Genomic DNA, 16,326 nt, shown 5'->3' with positions numbered 1-16,326 from the left:
GCAGAAGTGGAGATGATCTTTTAAACTTGTCAAAGTTGAAAAGATCAACTATTTCAACCATTTCTTAAACCATTTATTGCCAAGGCGGACAGTCCACAATTCAGCAAGGTCCCTCCCAGGCGTAATCTAGCATTAGTTTTTTTTTTCATATACGTATCGCACCGATCGAGCGGTCCTCAGCGGTCAAACAGCCGGCGTACTGCTTGCGACGCGATGTGGTCACACCCAACATAAGGGTTCTGAACCCCTTGTTTTCCAGTGCAGTGAAGTAGATAAAAACGTACCACCACGCCGGAGCACGTACCGGAAAGGCGAACGTATGCAAAAGCGCACGCGAGCGAAACCAAAGCTAGTCTCACCACCTCCCCGCCGACACGACACTTGTTACGCGCGATAACTCAGTAGAATGCCAAACGCAGTCGTCACAGCCCACCTGGCAAACATCGCGCAGCTGTAGGCCGCTCCATGCTTGTGAATGTTTACGGCGGCGCGTTCGAGCGATCCAACGTCAGAAGTGAAATTCGGCTTGCAGCTCGTGAGGAAGCTTCGTAAGAATGCGATCGAAGTCTCGCCTTACTTTGAACAGCGACAGCGGCAGTACTTCCACGATACGAAGCTTGGAGCGCAACGCTGGCGAACAATCTTGTGCCTGCGGCGACGGCGCTCGCCTCCATCTCCACCGGCAGCCAGCCGGAGCCACTAAATGCTACCGCGGGCCTGAGCGTGGTGGATTTTCCATAATGCATTGCGCGGGAGGAGCCCGAGGAGAGGAGAAAGCGGCTTCAGAGGAGGTTGGCTTGCCGAAGCTGGGCCGCCTGACGTCATGCTCCCTCCTAACATTTTTCTTCCTCCATGGGTAGAACGTTGCGTTCCTCCCGTTGTGGCCGGAGTGATTATGGTCTCGAATCCAACCGCCGGCCCCCAAATGGAAATTTGGCTATTGATGTCATTTCTCTGACGGATATGACGCCAATGAGGTCTGTGTACCCCTGCATAAATCACTTTCGTGTTAAAATGAAAACAGACAAAGATGCAGGAAACGATGGAATAACCGCGTATGTCTTCATAGCAAACAAGCTCGCAAATCGTTTATTGATTTTCTGAGAATAATTCAGCAGCCATTACCTGGAAAATCGCCAACATAATTCCGGTCAACAAGCGGGGTGGTATTAGTGTTAAAGTGTTTAAAATTACAGACTTACTGATCCCCTCTCTGATGCATGCTTATAGCTATGATGATAACCCGCCCAGCTACACCATTGCTGTGGAACGACCATGGCAGCATCTGAAATTAGGCAAGGCAACAATTGTTCAGATTTGTATGGTGAGTAAGGTGAGAGAGAAAAGTGGCAGACCGTAAAGTTCACTTTATATTACGTTTAACGTTGCGAAGAAACGTTTGATTCTGTCGACACTTCTATAGTACGGAACGCATCAAAACACCCTGAAATAGAGCAGACGTACATACAACTCTCGGACATCATACAGAAGCATGCACTGGCAGGAAAATGTTTAATAAGAAGCATCAAAAGCTCCTGATGAGGAAGGGAAGGATGCAAGGAGACACAATCTTTCAAAAAAGTTTTCAGGCAGGTTTTAAAAGGGTAAACAGAAAGCTTGATTGGGGCAAGTCAGTAACCCGACTTAATTAAGAAAACTGGAGCCAGTTGAATAGTGACCCGTGAGGCATTGTGAAATGCCTCTAACACAGGTGCGCGTAGCTCCCGAGGTAGGAAAGGGACCCACCTGGCCCCTGTAGGGTGGTGGCTGTAACGGTGCAGAACCCCGTTTTCAAGCCGAAACTTCTGGAGTTGGCGACGTAACCGGCTGTTGGGAGGTCGCGAGGAGCCGTCTATCCGGTCGATTATCCTGCGACAAAAAGTATCGTCGCGCTGTATGGCCGGGAGACTAATGTCATCAACCGTGGAGTACGCAATGGGCGCCATGGATAAAGCAGGCTTGCTTGCCGGCGAGAAGCAGACAGCCGATTGCGATAAGGGACAGCGTGAGAGAGCATCTGCATCTAAATTCTTTTTGCCGGACTTGTACGTGATGGTAAAATGATACTGCTGTAGACGGAGAACCCAACGGCCGAGGCCACCAGAGATGTTCTTCAACGTCGACAACCAACACAATGCGTGATGGTCAGCGACGACATTGAAATGTCAACCGTACAAGTAAGGGCGGAACTTTTGGATGGCCCACACAACAGCAATTCATTCCTGCTCCGTGATTGTATAGTTTTGTTCTGCCGACGTCAGCGTGCGGCTAGCATAGGCGACCACTCGCTCCCTCTTGCACGAATCGAGTTGCAACAAGACTGCACCGATGCCTTGACCACTGGCGTCCGTGTGTAGAACCGTTGGTGCAGCGTCATCGAAGTGGCAAAGCACAGGGCTCGACGTGAGTCCGTTTTTCAGAGCTTGAAAAGCCCGTTCGCAATCTTCACTCCAAACTAAAGCTGTGCCAGAACGCAAGAGGTTATTCAGAGGAGAAGAACTGTTGCAAAATTTCGTGTGAAGCGGCGGAAGTACGATGGTAGTCCGAGAAAGCTGCGAATGTCTTTCTGCTGTAGCGGGCGCGGAAAATTTAGAACTGCACACATTTTCGCAGGGTCTGGCTGTATTCTGGTTTTGCTCACGATGTGCCCTAACACCTTTATCGATTTGCTGGCGAATGCGCACTTTTTTGTATTAATCTGTAGTCCGGCATTTGAGAGACACGCCAGTACCTCGTCGAGACGTTGGAGATGTTGCTCAAACGTGGTTGAAAAAACAACAATGTCGTCGAGGTAGCAGAGGCAAGTTTTCCATTTGAGGCCGTGGAGCACGGTATCAATCATGCGTTCAAATATCGCGGGCGCATTACATAGCCCGAAGGGCATAACATTGAACTCGTACAGCCCATCGGGAGTGGCGAAGGCCGTCTTTTCTTTGTCATCTTCGTGCATCGGGATTTGCCAATAACCGGATCGTAAATCAAGGCTGGAGAAGAACTCCGTTCCTTGAAGACGGTCGAGAGTGTCATCGATGCGTGGCATCGGATATACGTCTTTCCGAGTAATCTTATTGAGGGCGCGGTAATCGACACAAAAGCGAACTGAGCCGTCCTTTTTCTCTACCAACACGACTGGCGATGACCACGGCCTCGATGATGGACATATAACATCACGTTTGAGCATGTCAGCGACGTGGTGTTCTATAATCTTCCGCTCATGCGAAGACACACGGTAGGGGCGACGGCGTACAACCACCGAGCCATCTATCTCAATCCGCTGTGCGGCCACGGACCTTCGTTTTAGTGTGGAGGAATTCGCATCAAAAGATGCAATGTGCTTCTTCAGTACCTGAAGTAACTTTTCTGTCTGTCTGGTTGTCAGGTCTGGGCTAATGGTAGCGGTAAGAGCTGACAAACCATCCGAAGTAATGAGACCGCACATGCCTGAAGGCGTTAGGGAGCTAGAGACGACAGATGCGGGCGCTACATCGACCACTGAAGGAATGGTCATGCCCTTTGGTAATAGAATGGGCTCACCCGTGGTGTTGATGACGGCCAGAGCTGCAAGTCCCCGCGAAAAGCGGAGAAGGCACGCCGACATGGCAATTCCTCAAGGAAGCAACCGGGTTGACGGTGAAGCCACCACATCCCCGTCAGAAATCCTGCTTGAAAAACCACCAGGACCTCTTCTCTACTGGGTGCCCGAACGTGGTCGGCATGCAAAGTCAAGAACTGATGTCGGAGACTTGGAGCAGAAGAAGGTTCGGTGCTCGTAATGTGAATAGCTGGTTGAGAACAGGAGATAATGGCGGAAGCTGACGAAAGAAAATCCCAACCGAAAATTAGTTCGTGAGCACACTCTGGCAGAACCGCAAATTCAATATGGTGTCGATCGTCCCCGATGAAAACGCGTGCTGTACAAGTTCCAACAGACTTTATAAGATGTCCATTCGCGCTGTATAGTGCCGGGCCAGAGTATGGGGTTCGCACTTTACGTAAGCGTGTACACAAATCCAAATGCATCACAGAAAGACTGGCTCCGGTGTCCACTAAAGCTTGCACAGATATACTTTCCACTATTACTGGCAAAATATTTGATGGGCGCTCTGGAGGAGTTGTGATTAGTTCGACCCATGCAGTTTCCCCTCCATAAACGGCAGCATCTAGTTTTCCGATTGGCTGCCAGGGTCACGTAGAACGGGGTGGGAGGTGACACAAAACGGCGCGGAGGCGTAGGAAACCGGCGTCTCGTCTGATCACGGTAACCGCGGGAAGGGTTGCCCGAATCATGAGGAGACGGTGCGCGCTGTCGAGGTGGATACGCACGTTCCCTAGGACCGTAGTTGTAGCGAATGTCGCGTGCGTATGGAGCGTAGCCTCGCTGCTCATCTCGCTGGTGCCGTCGACAGAAGCGAGAGATATGGCCTCGAATACCACAGTAGAAGCACACTGGGCGGTCATTAGGCCGAACATCCAGACGCGGCCGCCAGTGTGTGCAGCTAGTCTGAGCCGGAGGCGGTGAGGAGACGGCTGCGACTCTGCCGAGCACGGACGGAGGCACAGAATTTTCCATGTTCGAGACCGGCGTTCGGGAAGCTGCTTCCGCGTAAGACGGCACGTCGAAAACAACTGGGGGCCCATTGCGTGGATTTCCCGTTATCGACGCCAATTCCTCCTTGATAATCTCCCGCAAGTTAGTTGCAGGCTGGGAGCATCGGTCTCCATGACCACAGGGTGAAGCTTGTAGCTGAAGTTCCGCACGAATTATGCTGCGTATTAAAACACGCAAGTACGGTTCGGCAGGAAGACGAGCTTGTCCATGAGCTGGCTGGAAGCGCATTGCTTGAAGTTCATCAAGACGCTGGCATGTGGTCCGTATGTCATTCACAGTGGATGGAATTTGCAGCGCAAGTGCATTGAATGCGGACTCTGTGATGCCCTTGAGGATATGGCGAACCTTGTCAGCCTATGTCAGGGCTTACCCGACGGCAAAGGGCAAGGACGTCCTCAATGTACGAAACGTACGTCTCGTCAGAGCGCTGCCAGCGGGCTTCAAGTGCACGCTTCGCTCCATCGGAGCGAGCAGACGGCGTGCCGAAAAATCCGACGCAGCTGCTCAGTGAAGTCGGCCCAGTCAGATATGCCAGGTTGGTTGTTGAGGTACCACGTCTCGGCAACCTTAGTCAAGCAGAACCTGACGGTCTGCAGGTTAAAAGTGTCGTTCCACCCATTAAATTGGCTGACGCGGTTGTACTGCTCAAGCCACTCCTCGACGTCATCACCGCGGAGGCCAGCGAAGAAAGGAGGTTCGCGCTGGCGGCAGGTCACCATCCATGCCGGGGCAGAAGCGGCGGTATTCTGCGCTCCTTCTCGCTCCATTGGGCGGGTTGGGGGTAGCACACGACGTCCTGAACGAAGCTCCAGGGGTGCGGTCGGTTGAGGTAGAGGTCGGGGTCGAACGCAACCTCCACCACTTGTAAGAGGGAAGCATACTGGAACAAGGAAATGGTAATCCCAAGGCAGGTCTCTTTACTCAGCCCGCAAGGAACTCGGTGACTCCGCCGAACGAGCCCAGACGATGATGATAATCCACAAATGATGACGATAATGGGTATGTACAGGTGAGAGATTGGTCCCACTAGCGAATAACAATTAATTCATTCCAGGAGTCTTCTTCATGAGTCAAGACACCAATAAACGCTCACAATATATATATATATATATATATATATATATATATATATATATATATATATATATATATATAAGAAAGGCAGTCCTCTCCCTGAAACGTCAGTAAACTTATTTTTATTTTCTAAGTCTTTCTCGCTTGTCTCTGTCTCTACTAACCTTATATATATATATATATATATATATATATACTAAGACAACCCCCCAAGAAGAAAGGCCCCCCTTTCGAAACTGGTAGGTCTTAAATAATCTAACAAACTGGACAAACGCTATCGTCTCCCTCACTATGCTGTACGCTGAACTGGCCCATTGAACAAGATACCCGACCAATACATATATATATATATATATATATATATATATATATATATATATATATATATATATATATATTCTAATATTTGCCGTCAGAGGTTCTGATCTCGTGCCTATATACCGCGGAAAATTGTTTTCGGGCACATGCTTGGCAATCGCTTTTTCCATTACCGCACCCTATTTTTCACATACGCAATAAGAGGTCCTCTTTTCAGTTTAAAGGCCCAGGACGTATGGCGTACCGGCATCCAGGGGTGAGAATGAGCGGCTATGTTCATCGAAATATATCCTTTTGGTAATCTGAAGTGCCAAGAATATTCTTGTCGAATACATACGTTCGTCAAGTATATTCACTTTTACGAAAATTATTTATACGGTGAAGCAGTAAATCCGAAAAGGCCAAGCGAATGCTTTAATTAATCCTGCGCATACAAATAATTGGAGGGAACGCTGCATAAAATATTGACTTTGATTTTCAGGGGAAATTTGTCTCGGGGTTCCCTTTAAGTTTAAGGCAGTAGTTTTTGACAAAAGTTTTAGACAGTGGTGGACTCTGAATTACGGCGTGTTTATTGCGTCGTTACGGGAACTCTTGTGTAAATGGACTGGAATCTTTTCGATGAGGGATCTCACATTTATTTATGGTCACGAAATTAAGAGCGATTTTTCGCCGTGATATTTTACTTTTTGAGAACAAATACGCGAATAAGAAATCAACGCTTGACATGAGATATGTCGTTTCAGGAAGAAATTGGTTACTGTGTAACGGAAGTCGTTGCCAAGAATATGAATCCACATGAAGATATCTGAAGAACGAGTGATAATGGCGGATCATCCTCCCTAAGGGCAAATGCACTGCACTAAAAAGTATCTCACAGGAGGTAATTTGTCCATCTGACTTTTGTCTAATGCCAAAACTGGCCACATTTTCCAATTATTGAAAAGGGAATGGCTGCAGGTGTGATACAAAAATAAGCACTGTACAACGAAATACTTGCAATATTTCAAGCTAAATGTAAAACCAATACACGCAAACGATTCTTCCTCGAATTCAGGACATGCAGTACAGCTTCAGTTGTATTACTTAGTCAGAAGGCCATTAAAACCTCGAAGTGAGCACTGATAACGATATTATTCTCCTACAAAGATGCCGAAGTACCAGGCAGGTACAAGAACAAACAAGCGTACACCGTATCTTTGAAGAGGTTGCGTGGATGCCCTTTCAGATGTTCTGAGCTTGGTTCTTGCTTGTTTTATGTTAGCCTCTTTTAAGAGCGAAGCTATTCAGCAAATCGAAATTTTTCGTGTACGCAGGTAAAAATGCCAAGAAATTGCCGAGCGCCCCCATGTGAGCGCGGGCCTTGAGGATACCACCTGCCAGTAAACAAAACCAAGAAAAATTCCCCCGCACCTCCCCGAAGGGAAACGTGCAGAAATGCGAATGCATTGGGTGCACCGATGAGTGTGTTGCGAGTAATGGCGTAAATAATGACGAGAGTGTGAACGTAATCATTTATTCATCAGCACCTGTTGGTGTTATCGTTGTACCTGACGGCCACAATCACTGCCTTGTGATCGCTAAAGTGCACGGTCAAATTGTCTTCTAGAAGCATACGCGCGTCACAGTTTCGCGTAAAGACCAGATCAATGCAACTCCCGTGAATGGTAGTGGGTCACGTGTCGAAGCCGCCAGAGAGACAATGCATAGAGTGCCTGGTCTGCATGTACTCGACCAGCCACTCGCCACTCTTCTTGCGCACGTCAACGTTGAAGGCGCCAACCAAGACTATGGGGTCAGAGAGTTTGGGCGCACGCGCACACTTTCCATAGCCGCGTCCAGCTGCGCGGCAACGGCGTCTCGAGCGAGGTTGGACGCGAGGTACACGGTCACCACAAAGACTCCGTCTCCTGTGTAGGCAAGGGTGTACAAGTCCTTGTACGGAGACGTGTCTCGAACGGGAGACGTGGAAACGGCGTGCGATATCAAGTTCCCTCGGGCGTGTCCTCTCCCCTTGCCCTCCGCTACTCCCGCCCGAGCTACCACCTGCTCCGGTTGCTTGGCGCGCCACAGCTGTTGCTAGGGGCGAGGATTAGCGCGGAGAGATAACACCTGCGGGCGCACGCCGACGGAGCACGACAACCCCCGACTAAGAAATGCATTCGCATTTACGAAGACGACGACGACGAAGGCAGAACTACGAGGCGCGCGCTCACGTGCGCTCGCGCTGGAGGAATGCAGGCGCACGCCGGCCAACGGAGCAAGACAACCCCCGGCTAATAAATGCATTCGCACTTAAAAATGCCTAGCGCTCCTGTGTGCGCGCCTCGCGACGAGCGCCCAGTGTCCCCTCGCATGTTTGTTCAGCAAAGCATAGCCAGTTAGGGAAATTGGCCAAGATATCAGCGACCACCCCGCAGTTTAAAAAAAAAACAAGAAAATGCCGAGCACGCGTGTGTGCGTGCCTCGCGGCGATCGCAAAGCGTCATCAGCGCACATTTGCAAGCGCAACATACCCACTTGAGAGAATAGGCAAGATTCGTAAAAAAACAAAATAAAACCTCCACCGTTGGCTGATATCGTGGCCACACTTGCTCGGAACGAGAAAGACAGGTCATGGCGTAAGCCTCTCTGAGGTGATGTCCAATGATTATCACTTCCAAAAATGAAGGAAGGTCACACTTATAGCAACAATAATGGTGGAAAGGTCGTTGCGGCAGCAGCGAAGAAGGAAATCGGCTGCAATTGTGGGCTTAAATTGTCGTCATAATCGTGAAGGTTGCGTACAGTTTCGCTATCTTCAAGTCTTACGCCTTTGTGTGAGCTTACTTCATTGTTGAGGTAACTGAAGGTTGTTTCTTGTTTTCCGGTTTTATGCAGGAGACCCTTGCAATTTTGCAGGCATCGACCTGGAAGGTTTCGTTAAAAGAATTGTCGGCAGGCTGCCACCGCACCACACCCAACCAGACAGCGCGGCGGATGAGGTCGTGTCGGGATTGTTTATTGAACCCATCACGTACAAAGACATGAATAATCTGCAGACTTTTGGTCCCGTGGTTGGGTTCTGTCGTGACGGTCTCAAGCTGGTGCAGTTTGACCTGGTCAGCAGCAATGGGCCACTGCATGTCGTGATTCCCTGGAGGACTTGCGGGGGAAAAAACGGAACTATCGGGATCTACACCAAGGCCAGGGTGACAGTCACCTTCCAGGTAATTTCTTCATTTTTACGCTTATTACACTGGCATTCGGCAAATGGCAATCGTGAAGAAATTTTTCATGGAATATTTTCTTGTAATTTTATAGTTATTGCCTAAACATGTTCATTCTCTACAAAACTGAAAATGTCCCCAAAACCCGTGGAAAAGCGGGAAATAATTTACGAAGCACAATATTTTGCAGGCATCAAAATGCATCTACAAGGGGATCCTTCTTTCCGCAATAAAAAGAATTCTTGAGTAAAAAATGAGATTTAATAAAAATGACTTTTAACAATACAGTTAAGCCAATTCCTTAAACCGGCTCATCGAAGTGTTTCCGTCTGACAAGAGGTAAAAAAAAAATGCACTATTCTTTTCGGTTTTATAAACAGTGTGCGTACCGGCCAATTGCGGATGTGTTGTGCTTAGTGTTGAAATTATACAAATTAGAAAAAAAACGGAATAGTTTTCGAGAAAAATAGTCTAATTCACCTTTTCTATATGGCTAATTACCTCAACTGCATAAGAGCCATGCGAAGTTTCTGAGCAGGATTAAAACCGATCAGCCGAAAAGAGCGAAACCGCGGCATTTAATCAGTACTCTCACTCCATTTCTTGAATCCCATGTGCGTGTGATTATATCAGTCTTAACTGTGTAAAAATCATTCCTGGACATATTCCTCACCTAGACCTGACCTTATGCAGACCTTATAGAAGATGCGTTTTGCATGCATTCAAATATTGATACTAAATGTTACAGCAGTTCGCAAAAGAAGTTCCAGTGACCCATCACTTCTATAAATGGGTGACCGGCACTGGCTGGGCGCAATCCATTTATTGCACCATCAAAACACGGGTATTTGTAATTTGGATGGAGCACACTTCCTGGCCATTCTGTGAATGAAGCTTAAAAGACTACAGTATTATTCTAGACAGCCAAAACGGAGCTGCAATTTTTAAGTGCGAATGCACTTTATTAGCGACCCTGAATTCCGGCGACCGCCGTCGGTCCACATAGCAACAGCTGCGGGTGCGCGCGCTCCTCGTCTTCCTTGGCAACGGGGGGAGATGGGCGCGCGCTGCCTGGCCGCTGACATGGCACATACCCACGTGGGGGATTGGCCAGGAATCTCCTCGTCTTCCTTGGCAACGGGGGGAGATGGGCGCGCGCTGCCTGGCCGCTGACATGGCACATACCCACGTGGGGGATTGGCCAGGAATGGGGCCTGAGAAGGGCTAATGCACCCGCTTAAAGGAGTACTGACACGAAATTTCAAAGCTGAGATCCGCTCTAGCAATCAAGTACAACGACAACACAAATAGGTGTCTGTGCATGGTACATACCCACGTGGGGGATTGGTCAGGAATCGGGCGTGAGAAGGGCTAATGCACCCGCTTAAAGGAGTACTGACACGAAATTTCAAAGCTGAGATCCGCTCTAGCAATCAAGTACAACGACAACACAAATAGGTGTCTGTGAATAAATGCATCTTTCTTTCTTTGTAGTTGTGTGTGTGTGTGTGTGTGTGTGTGATCTCTCTTTCGCGAACATTACCGAACCGCGCAAATTCAACTCGTGCATTCGCACTTTCACATTCTTCCCCTCGGGGAAATGCGGGGAAATTTTTTGATCACGCGCCGTTCCATCGGGTTACAAATTGTGACATGAATATGTACCCACATTCTGATGCAGACAAGTCCTTTGGCGATACATAAGTAGCGGTACTTGCTCTTGTTATTCCCGTGTGGCTGTTTACTGGAGCACAGGCTGGAGTTTACTGGAGCACAGACCACCGAAAAAAGAACCGCGCGGGGATGGTGATGATTTTACACAGATGACAGTGGCAATGGGTTTCGATGGTTACAAAGAAGAGAGGGATTGACCCGCCCTGTTCCACACGTATATAATAATTACCATGTCGCTTCCAGACATAGATATCCGAGCAGTACACTCCCAATGCCCACAATATATAAGTATATATATAAGGCTAGTAGAGACAGAGAGAAACGAGAAAGACGTAGAAAATAGAAATAACTTTACTGACGTGTCAGGGAGAGGACTCCCTTTCTTCAGAGTCAGAGTCCTCTCCCTGAAACGTCAGTAAACTTATTTCTGTGTTCTACGTCTCTCTCGTTTGTCTCTGTCTCTCTACTAACCGTATTTTATTCGCGCTCTGTGGGAGTTTTTATCTTTTCAGACTATATATATATATATATATATATATATATATATATATATACATATATATACAGAAAGATGGGTCAGCAGTCTACAACGCCAAAGGAGGCATAGGGGTGTGGTTAGGCTCTTTTCTTTTTCACTACGGTTAATTTGGTGAACATTTTTTTTTAATTATAAAGAAGAAAGAAAGAAAAACACGCGCCCAGAGTGGGGACCGAACCCACGCCTTTCGATTACATGTCGAATGCCTTACCAATTCGGTCAGAGTGGCGCTGTAGTCAGAGTGGCGCTGGCTACCACCCTCAAGCGTCAGATACACTTCTAGTAAATATAAATAGCACAGAAAGTGAAGGAGAACACAGTCGCCCAGATAGCCGAATTGGTAAGGCATTCGACATGTAATCGAAAGGCGTGGGTTCGGTCCCCACTCTGGGCGCGTGTTTTTCTTTCTTTCTTCTTTATAATTAAAAAAAAAATGTTCACCAAATTAACCGTAGTGAAAAAGAAACGAGCCTAACCACACCCCTATGCCTCCTTTGGCGTTGTAGACTGCTGACATATCTTTCTGTATTTCCTCAACGAGCCCCTCATTTTCCTTACTATATTATTCTGCGAAAGCCTAGCGAGGGTCTCGGTTCTGGCAGCCTTGATGCCTAGGTAGCATAAGAGGGCTTCCCGCCAGTAACCCGCTCATGACAGGCTGTAGACGCTCGAGTCACGCCCCGGGGGTTAAAAAGAAGGTCCCCTTCTCCCCGTGTAGTCAGAGTGGCGCTGGCTACCACCCTCAAGCGTCAGATACACTTCTAGTAAATATAAATAGCACAGAAAGTGAAGGAGAACACAGTCGCCCAGATAGCCGAATTGGTAAGGCATTCGACATGTAATCGAAAGGCGTGGGTTCGGTCCCCACTCTGGGCGCGTGTTTTTCTTTCTTTCTTCTTTATAATTAAAAAAAATGTTCACCAAATTAACCGTAGTGAAAAAGAAAAGAGCCTAACCACACCCCTATGCCTCCTTTGGCGTTGTAGACTGCTGACCCATCTTTCTGTATTTCCTCAACTAGCCCCTCATTTTCCTTACTATACATATATATATATATATATATATATATATACACATATAGGACAGAAAATAGGGGTTGGCAGTCAAGAAAACCTCGGAAAGCAAAGGGGAGCTTGTGGTGGGTCATAGAAAGAGATGAAGAATTTTTTTTTAGTCGAAAAGAAAGTGGTGAAAAAATGCCCGCCGGGTGGGAACCGAACCCACGACCTCCAGAATACCGGTCTGGTGCGATAACCACTACGCTACCGGCGGGGCTGTTTCCCCAGCACTTTCTCGGGTATTTGTGTTAAGGTATTTTTTGTTTCCTGCACTTGGGGGTGGTAGCCAGCGCCACTCGGACTACTCGGGGTGAAGGGGACCTTCTTTTTAACCCCCGCGCCGTGACTCGAGTGTCTACGACATTTCGAGAGTGGTCGACCAGCGTTGAACCGTCTTAAGCTCCCTTTGCCACCAAGACTGCCAGAACAGAGGCCCTCGCTAAGCATGTAGCGAATCAGAAAATGGGAAATGAGGGGTTCCGTGAAATAAGACAGAAAATAAGGGTTGGCAGTCAAGAAAACCTCGGAAAGCAAAGGGGAGGTTGTGGTGGGTCATAGAAAGAGATGAAGAATTTTTCTTTGTTTAGTCGAAAAGAAAGTGGTTAAAAAATGCCCGCCGGGTGGGAACCGAGCCCACGACCTCCAGGATACCGGTTTGGTGCGATAACCACAACGCTACCGGCGGGGCTGTTTCCCCAGCACTTTCTCGGGTATTTATGTTAAGGTATTTTTTGTTTTCTGCACTTGGGGTGGTAGCCAGCGCCACTCGGACTACTCGGGGTGAAGGGGAACTTCTTTTTAACCCCCGGGCCGTGCCTCCAGCGTCTACGACATGTCGAGAGTGGTCGACCAGCGTTGAACCCTCTTAAGGTCCCTATCGCACCAAGACTGCAAGAACAGAGGCCCTCGCTATGCATGCTGCGAATCGGAATAGGAAATGAGGGGCTCGTTAAAATAAAAGATTATATATACATATATGTATATATATATATATATATATATATATATATATATATATATATATATATATATATATATATATATATATATATATATATATATATATATATATATATATATATATATATATATATATATATATATATATATGTATATATATATATATATATATATATACATATGGATGTATATGTATATATGTATATAACACTATAAAACAGAAATAAGAGTTGGCAGTCAAGACAACCTCGGAAAGCAAAGGGGCGGATGTGGTAGGTCATTGAAACAGATAAAGAATTTGGAAAGAAAGAACGTAGAGAAAAAATGCCCGCCAGGTGGGATCCGAACCCACGACCCCCGGAATACCGGTCTGGTGCGATAATATATATCAATATATATATATATATATATATATATATATATATATATATATATATATATATATATATATATATATATTTATATATATACGGTGAAGAGATGTGCGTAAGAGATACAAGGACGTTCCTTTTCTTTTGCAGATTGTGGATCCCTCGGCTGATCTAACCAACCAGACCCTAAATGAATCCCCTATGATCACCCATGGCATCCCAGAACCCGTTTCGGTGCAAACTTTGGCTTTTTCTCTCAAAGGTGCTGGAGAAGCTCTTCAGGCAGTGGCTCCTGTCATCGGTTGGTTCTTTCAGGGTATTGCTAGGGAATTCGGCGAAGAAATGGTCACCTATAGACTACGTGACGTGCTGAATGAAATAGGTCGCAGTTGAGGGCATTCGCACATAAAGTGCGATTGTAATGGTTTGCCACCGGATGCTACCACGTGCGATCAATACTGTAAGCGTTTCAGTTTCCTCTATTGTTTTTCTAATAAAACATATTGATTGAACAATGCATTTGCAATAAAGTATTCAATGATACTATTGCCGTTTATTTATTGACAGATGGAAGATTTGTGGCGTACTTTGTAGAAATTTATAAAAACAAAAGCTCAGCGCCTTACTCACACAGAAATGATATCTTTATGCATTGTTTGTTTATCAACGGTTACAGCTACTTTTATATCGACGAATGGAATATGAGAATACCTATTCGAAACAGACCGCAGTGCAAATATTGATATGTTGAGCAAATCTCGAGATTTTCGGGGGGGAAGTCACCCAGGATACAGGAAAGGGTGGAATTCGGAGGGGCCTAAGGGGCCCCATATTTCACTGGGGCGGAAACGGGATGATAGGCACACACAAAAAATTATGAAACAGCATCTCAGCAGGAGCTTACTGTGGTAAGGAGCAGGAGCACCCTGACATTGCCCACTCGCACATGTAAATGAGTGACATGGCGTGTGTACAGTATAAACTCTGGGGTAGCTTGTTTTCGTTGTTGCCGTTCAGCCGCTGCTTTCCGAGCACTCAACTCCGGCTCCGTTGGCGTTTTTGCCATTTTGCAGCCGCTCCCGAGCTCTCGCCTCCGGGGTGGCTTGCTATCTGCGAAGACAGTGAGCCGCCACAAGCCGCGGCTTACGTTTCTTTTCATCCATGGCAGAAAGAGAATGTGTGCTCTGAAACTCGCTTCTATACGCATTTGCACCGCAGCGCTCTCTCTGTCTCTCTGGAAGAAGAAGAAGCTCCAAGAGAGCAGGCGTGTCTGATATGAGCTCCTCGGATTTTTCGCAAGTGGACGGAAATTCCCAGTTTTCGGCAGCGAAGACAAGAAGAAGGTTTTCGCGAAGCGGAAAGGATCACGCAGAACCAATTCTGAAGTTCGTGAGTGGATTATTTGCCGTTTAACAACTATTTGAAAATCCGAAGCGGACGCCACCGCGCTAACCCTAACCCCCGTGGTCGGCGCCTACCACGGGTATGGAGCGTGGAGCGGCGACGGGCGCGACAGCAGAAGCTGTTAGCTCTATCCCTGGCAAGGACAGGATCCAAGACAACGAGATGGAGACACGAGACCGCTGCGACGGAGGAGAGAATTCCAATTACGATGAAAGGTGGGATAAGTGGATACATGTAATGAGCATGTCGGCGAGATGACGAAACAAGGCGAACACTTCGGCTGCTGAGCAACCGCTGGACTCAATCCCAAAGAAGTCAACCTTGAAACCACGGCGGGAAGAGCCTAGACCTAAGCTGCCGCCACTGACCTCAAGCTGGTGATGCGACCAAAGAACGAGCTCGGACTCGGCTCGGTGAGTCCGGCACTTCTGGCCAAGAGCATCCTCAACGCGGCCCGCCTGTCATAGACGGCCCGCGCAGCCCGCCGGCTAAGCTAAACCCTCCGCAAACGAACGGGGGAACGGAGAAATGGCGTAAAATAAAACATAAAAATGAGAAGACTGACTCCCCAAGGCGTACTGGGGACATAGAGACGCGGACAAAGGAGGCAGAGGACAAGCTGACGGAACAGCTAAATGCAATGGCGCAAAACATGAGGGCTGGCATAGGTCAACTCCAACAGTCTGTCAACCTTATGTTAGACAGACTAGATGCACTAGAAAGCCAAAATGCGGCAGTTGGCAGAACACCACGTAGGGACAAGCCATACCTTCAGCCGTCCTCGCTAGATAGCCACGACCAGGCAGACACCACCCGAGCTAACCATGGCTAGCCGCGGGGGAATCAAGAGAAAAAGCTAAGAGTGTGGCAATGGAACGCAAGAAGCATCAAAGAAAAAGTTGGGCCACTCTCACAATATATTGATTCGTGCACGGACAAACCGGATGTACTCGCGCTACAAGAAGTAAACTCCTATGCACGACTACCTGGCTATATCACACATGGTGACCCGGAATGCGGAGACACTACCACGCTCATCAGCAACAGAGTAACGGCAGTGCAACACACGCTACAGCTACCCTGAACATAAGGGACCCTCACAGAGCTGATA

The 16,326-nt window shown here is 47.6% G+C and overlaps 1 protein-coding gene across 1 annotated transcript in view; it reads left to right on the top strand.

Moving 5' to 3' along the window:
• LOC144166347 (uncharacterized) overlaps window positions 1-14,336 on the top strand; it is a 31,676-nt gene extending 17,340 nt beyond the window's left edge. Inside the window, exons 3-4 of the mRNA XM_077695872.1 lie at window positions 8,882-9,210; window positions 13,962-14,336. Coding sequence (XP_077551998.1) covers window positions 8,882-9,210; window positions 13,962-14,204 — 572 coding nt within the window. The 3' untranslated portion in view covers window positions 14,205-14,336. The remainder of the gene's footprint in view (window positions 1-8,881; window positions 9,211-13,961) is intronic.
• Window positions 14,337-16,326: the final 1,990 nt, after the last annotated feature.

Source organism: Haemaphysalis longicornis, unplaced genomic scaffold (assembly GCF_048455015.1).
Source record: "Haemaphysalis longicornis isolate Haplotype H1 unplaced genomic scaffold, Haemaphysalis longicornis Haplotype H1 scaffold_17, whole genome shotgun sequence".
Lineage (NCBI taxonomy): Eukaryota > Metazoa > Arthropoda > Arachnida > Ixodida > Ixodidae > Haemaphysalis > Haemaphysalis longicornis.
This window is presented reverse-complemented; position numbering and strand designations above follow the sequence as displayed.